Source organism: Colobus angolensis, unplaced genomic scaffold (genome assembly GCF_000951035.1).
Source record: "Colobus angolensis palliatus isolate OR3802 unplaced genomic scaffold, Cang.pa_1.0 Scaffold36, whole genome shotgun sequence".
Classification (NCBI taxonomy): Eukaryota; Metazoa; Chordata; class Mammalia; order Primates; family Cercopithecidae; genus Colobus; species Colobus angolensis.
The window spans coordinates 919,452-925,173 of NW_012116932.1; the positions used below are offsets into that span (position 1 = coordinate 919,452).

The 5,722-nt window shown below is 52.7% G+C and overlaps 1 protein-coding gene across 1 annotated transcript in view; it reads left to right on the plus strand.

Annotated features, from left to right (window-relative positions):
• Positions 1 to 7: 7 nt before the first annotated feature.
• The window catches only part of CC2D1A (coiled-coil and C2 domain containing 1A), a 29,561-nt gene continuing 23,846 nt past the window's right edge, over positions 8 to 5,722 (plus strand). Inside the window, exons 1-2 of the mRNA XM_011953395.1 lie at positions 8 to 226; positions 4,106 to 4,241. Of these exons, the coding sequence (XP_011808785.1) occupies positions 167 to 226; positions 4,106 to 4,241 (196 nt within the window). The 5' untranslated portion in view covers positions 8 to 166. The remainder of the gene's footprint in view (positions 227 to 4,105; positions 4,242 to 5,722) is intronic.

Here is a 5,722-nt window from a genome sequence, read left to right on the forward strand (position 1 = left end):
AGTGGGGCGGCCAAGCAGGGAGGCGAGGGCTCGGGATCGACGGCCGCGGAGCGCCGACGAGGGTTGCAGGACTCAGGAAGGGCGCGTGCGCGGCGACAGGGCCCAGGGAAGGAGGCAGGGCAAGGCCGGGCTTGGGGGCAGGTGGTTCGGGCATCCAGCCTGGAAGATGCACAAGAGGAAAGGACCCCCGGGACCCCCGGGCAGAGGCGCCGCGGCCGCCCGCCAGGTGAGTCTGCGCCCCACGGCGCGACCTGGGGATCCCTCCCCACCCCGGTCACACACTCAGGGAGGGGCCCCACCCCCCAGGGAGGCCCGATCTCCGCCCCCCAGGTAACCCCCGGTCCCCGGCCCCCCCCTCCAGGTGAGGCCCCAACCCCACTCAAGTGTGGTCTACTGGCCTTGGCTCCCCAGCTCCTGGGCCCTGCCCCAGGTTCGGGGCCACCTGTTGCCACAGCTGCTCCAGTCGGGGAGGGGCAGTCCTCGGACTTGACACATCAAACCCTTGCATCAGTCGGGCCATGCCAGACTCTTTTTATTCCATTGTACAGATGAGGACTTTGAGACTCAGAGACGTGAAGACATCTGCCCAAGGTCATAGGGATTAACACCTTGGCCAGAGCTAAACACAAATCCAGGGCCCCAGCCGTAAGCTTATGGCACTGTGGCTGGGCTCCTTCTCCCTCTCCCAACTCCTCTGCCCCAGGCACCAGATAGTTTGATTTTTCTGTTTTGATGGAAGGAGCCCAGGACATAGCTTGGTGTTCAGATATTAGAGTCTGGCTGACCTGAAGTTCCCTCCTGGCCTCTGTACATTGGACATTTGACTTTACAGCTCTGAGCCTCAGCTTTCTCATCTGTAAAATGGAGACCTCTGTAATCCCAGCACTTCAGGAGGCGGAGGCGGAGGTGGGAGAGTCATTTGAGGCCAGAGTTTGAGACCAGCCTGGGCAAAAGCGAGACTCCCGTCTCAACAAAAAATAAAAAGACTAACTGGGTATGGTGGCATGTGCCTGTAGTCCTAGCTACTTGGGAGGCTAAGAAAGGAGGATTGCTTGAGTCCAGGAGTTCAAGACTGCAGTGAGCTATGATCGCACTACTTCTGCCCCAGCCTGGGTGATAGAACAAGACTCTTTCCCTAAAATACAAATTAAAAATTAAAAATGGAAGCCGGGTGCGGTGTCTCACACCTGTAATTCCAGCACTTTGGGAGGCCATGGCGAAACCCCATCTCTATTAAAAATACAAAAATTAGCTGGGCATGGTGGTGGGCACCTGTAATCCCAGCTACTTGGGAGGCTGAGGTGGGCGAATCGCTTGAACCGGGAGGTGGAGGTTGCAGTGAGCCAAGATCGCGCCACTGCATTCCAGACTGGGTGACAGAGCAAGACTCCTTCTCAAAATAAATAAATAAATAATAAAAAATGGAGACCTCCAAGAGACCCTACATTACAGGACAGTTGTAAAGAGTAATTGAGATAGTTTATGGAAAGTGCTAGAACACAGCACTCAATAAATGTCACTATTATCATTATTACTAGTTGGTGGAGCCATACATAATTGCCAACATTTGGCCATTTTTTACCTACAGGAAAGGCAATTTCTTTTTGTTTTTGAGACGGATTCTCGCTCTGTCGCCCAGGCTGGAGTGCAGTGGCCGGATCTCAGCTCACTGCAAGCTCCGCCTCCCGGGTTTACGCCATTCTCCTGCCTCAGCCTCCCGAGTAGCTGGGACTACAGGCGCCCGCCACCTCGGCCGGCTAGTTTTTTGTATTTTTTTTAGTAGAGACGGGGTTTCACAGTGTTAGCCAGGATGGTCTCGATCTCCTGACCTTGTGATCCGCCCGTCTCGGCCTCCCAAAGTGCTGGGATTATAGGCTTGAGCCACCGCGCCCGGCCAGGAAAGGCAATTTCATATGGTTAAACACAATGTTGTCACATCATGATTGGTCATTAACCAAGATAGGAAGACGGGTCTGCATGGCAAACTTGCATTGTGGTTAGGACTTCTTTTTTTGTGTATTTGTTTTTGAAACGGAGCCTTGCTCTCTCGCCCCAGGCTGGAGTGCAGTGGCGCAGTCTCGGCTCACTGCAGCCTCCGCTTACCGGGTTTAAGCGATTCTCCTGTCTCAGCCTCTGGAGTAGCTAGGATTACAGGCTCCCACCACCACACTCGGCTAATTTTTGTGTGTTTCTTTTCTTTATTTCTTTATTTTATTTATTTATTTATTTTTTGAGACAGAGTTTCGCTCTTGTTACTCAGGCTGTAGTGCAGTGGCGCTATCTCGGCTCAATGCAAGCTCCGCCTCCCAGGTTCACACCATTCTCCTGCCTCAGCCTCCTGAGTAGCTGGGACCACAGGCACCTGCCACCATGCCCGGCTAATTTTTTTGTCTTTTTAGTAAAGATGGGGTTTCACCGTGTTAGCCAGGATGGTCTTGATCTCCTTACCTCCTGATCCACCCACCTCGGCTTCCCAAAGTGCTGGGATTACAGGCATGAGCCACCACGCCCAGCCTGCTCTTTTTTGAGGGGTCCGTGGGAGGGGGGGACAGAGTCTCGCTCTGTCGCTCAGGCTGGAGTTCAGTGGTGCGATCTCAGCTCACTGCAACCTCCACCTCCCAGGTTCAAGCAATTCTCCTGCCTCAGCCTCCTGAGTAGCTGGGATTGCAGACACCACCACCACGCCCGGCTAATTTTTGTATTTTTAGTAGAGATGGGGTTTCACCACGTTGGCCAGGCTGGTCTCGAACTCCTGACCTCAGGCGACCTGCCTGCCTCGGCCTCCCAAAGTACTGGGATTACAGGTGTGAGCCACTGCATGCAGCCGTCAGGGCTTCTAATTGCTCTTGAAGCCCCAACCTTCCCACACAGCCCCTCTGCTGAGGATGCTGGAAAGAAAAGCCCAAGTGTACAGAGTAGCTTTGCTTTGGGCAAAGTGTGGGGCCTGCTTTCCTCCCTCCCTCCTTTCTTCCCTTCCTTCCTTCCTTTTTTCCTTCCTTCCCTCCTTCCTCCCTCCCTCTCTCCTTCCACTTCTCCATCTCTCTTTCTTCCTTTCCTTTAGACAGGGCTTTACTCTGTTGCCCAGGTGGAGGGCCGTAGCGCAGTCACGGCTCACTGCAGCCTTGACCTCCCTGGGCTCAAGTGATCCTCCTGCCTCAGACTTCTGAGTAGCTGGGACCACAGGCACACACCACAACCCCCAACTAATTTTGTTTTTTTTTTTTTTTGAGACGGAATCTCTCTCTGTTGCCCAGGCTGGAGTACAGTGGTGCGATCTCAGCTCACTGCAAGCTCTGCCTCCCAGGTTCGCGCCATTCTTTTGCCTCTGCCTCCTGAGTAGCTGGGACTACAGGTGCCCGCCACCATGCCCGGCTAATTTTTTGTATTTTTAGTAGAGACGGGGTTTCACCATGTTGGCCAGGCTGGTCTCGAACTCCTGACCTCAGGTGATCTGCCTGCCTCAGCCTCCCAAAGTGCTGGGATTACAGGCATGAGCCACCGCACCCGGCCAACTCCCAGATAATTTTTAAAAGTTTTTTTTCCTGTAATCCTAGCACTTTGGGAGGCCGAGGCAGGAGAATGGCGTGAACCCGGGAGGTGGAGGTTGTGGTAAGCCGAGACCGCACCACTGCACTCCAGCCTGGGTGAGAGGGCGACACTCTGTCTAAAAAAAAAAAAAAAAGTTTTTTTTTTGGTAGAGATGGGGGTCTCACTGTATTGCCCAGGCTGGTCTGGAACTCCCAGACACAATCTGTCCTCTTGCCTTGGCCTCCCACAGTGCTGGGATGGCAGGCCGTGAGCCACTGCACCCAGCCAGGGGCCTGCTTTTCCCACTGAACTTGGTCCAGCAGCACATCATAAGTGTGGATTCAGATCAGAGAGCTGGGTCTCTTGCCCTTTGCCCCAGGTTGAACTGTGCCAGAGGGCCTGGCTTGTCTTATAATACCTGTTCTGGGCTTGTTCCAGTCTCCTGACACTCCCCAGGTAAACAGCTTTCCCTGGGAGACCTTGTTTCCTTCCTCCCAAGGGGACTCTCCGGCCATCATGACTGCCTCTAGCCATGTGGTGAACCAAAGGTCTGACTGAACCCTTGCTGTCCCCCTAGCTGGGCCTGCTGGTTGACCTCTCCCCAGATGGCCTGATGATCCCTGAGGACAGAGTTAACGATGAAGAACTGGAGGCCGAGTTCTTGGCTTTGGTCGGGGGCCAGCCCCCAGCTCTGGAGAAGCTCAAAGGCAAAGGTGAGATGGTTAACACACCCTCAGAATGTTTTCTGATCTCCTGCAAGTGGTTCGGGTGCAGAACTGGGGGCACTGGGTAGGTAGGGGAAAGAAGACAGAGAAGACCCCTGTTCTCCGGGAGCCGATGGTCTGGGTAAGAGGGTCAAGATCAACTCTGGACCCAGACTGAGAGTTGGAATCCGAGCTCTGCCACTTACTGGCTATGTGACCTGACGAGTCACATCATGTGCTTTGGCCTCAGTTTTACCATCTGTAAAATTGGAATAATAACCATGTTATAGGAGTTAATCTTCTAGAGTCCGTATTTCACCCAGGGTCCCCTCACACACAATAAGCTCATGTCAGCCGGGTGCAGTGGCTCACGCCTATAATCCCAGCACTCTGGGAGGCCAAGGTGGGCAGATCAGTTGGAGCCAGGAGCTCGAAAGCAGCCTGGCCAACATGGTGAAACCCCATCTTTACTAAAAATACAAAAATTAGCCGAGCCTGGTGGTGAACGCCTGTAATCCCAGCTACTCGGGAGGCTAAGGCATGAGAATCGCTTGAATCCAGGAGGCAGCGGTTGCAGTGAGCCGAGATCGTGCCACTGCACTCCAGTCTGGGCAACAGAGCAAGATCCTGTCTCCAAGAAAAGAGAGAAGCTTCATTCAGGCATTAATTACTGTGCTATTGGCTGTGAATTCAAAGTTAATGAATGAACAATATCTATTTGGTAAGATGTATTCAAACAGAAACACGCATGGAGCAAGGTTGTGTATTGATCAGTTGATTAAAATTTTGTGACCAGAGCTTGGTGTGGTGGTGCATGCCTGTAGTCTCAACTACTTGGGAGGCTGAGGCAGGAAGATCACTTGAGACCAAGAGTTTGAGGCTGCAGTGAGCTCTGATCGGGCCACTGCAGTCCAGCCTGGGTGACAGAGCAAGATCCTGTCTCCAAAAAAGGTTATGACTGGAGGCTCACAGGAACCTAACCTTAAATTTCCCCTAGGAACAATAGTCCTATAGTCATTAATTTAGTCTTCAAGGCAGCTTTATAGAATGTAACATAACTAATAAGAAGATACTGGCAATATACTGTTCTAAGAGCTTCATTGACCTTCTGTCTTCCAACCTACCTATGAAGGAGGAACTGTTGTTATCCCCATGTCACAGAGGGAGAAACTGAGGCCCAGAGAGGTGACCTCACTTGCCCAAGGTCTCACAGAGAGAAAGTTGCAGAGCTGGGTTTGTTGTTTTTTTGGTGTGTGTGTGTGTGTGTGTGTGTGTGTGTTTTGAGACAAACCCTCGCTCTGTTGCCCAGGCTGCAGTGCAGTGGCGCAATCTCAGCTCACTGCAACCTCTGCCTCCTGGATTTAAGTGATTCTCCTGCCTCAGCCTCTCCAGCAGCTGGGATTACGCGCCACCACGCTCAGCTAATTTTTGTATTTTTTTTTTTTTTTGAGACAGAGTCTTGCTCTGTTGCCCAGGCTGGAGTGCAGTGG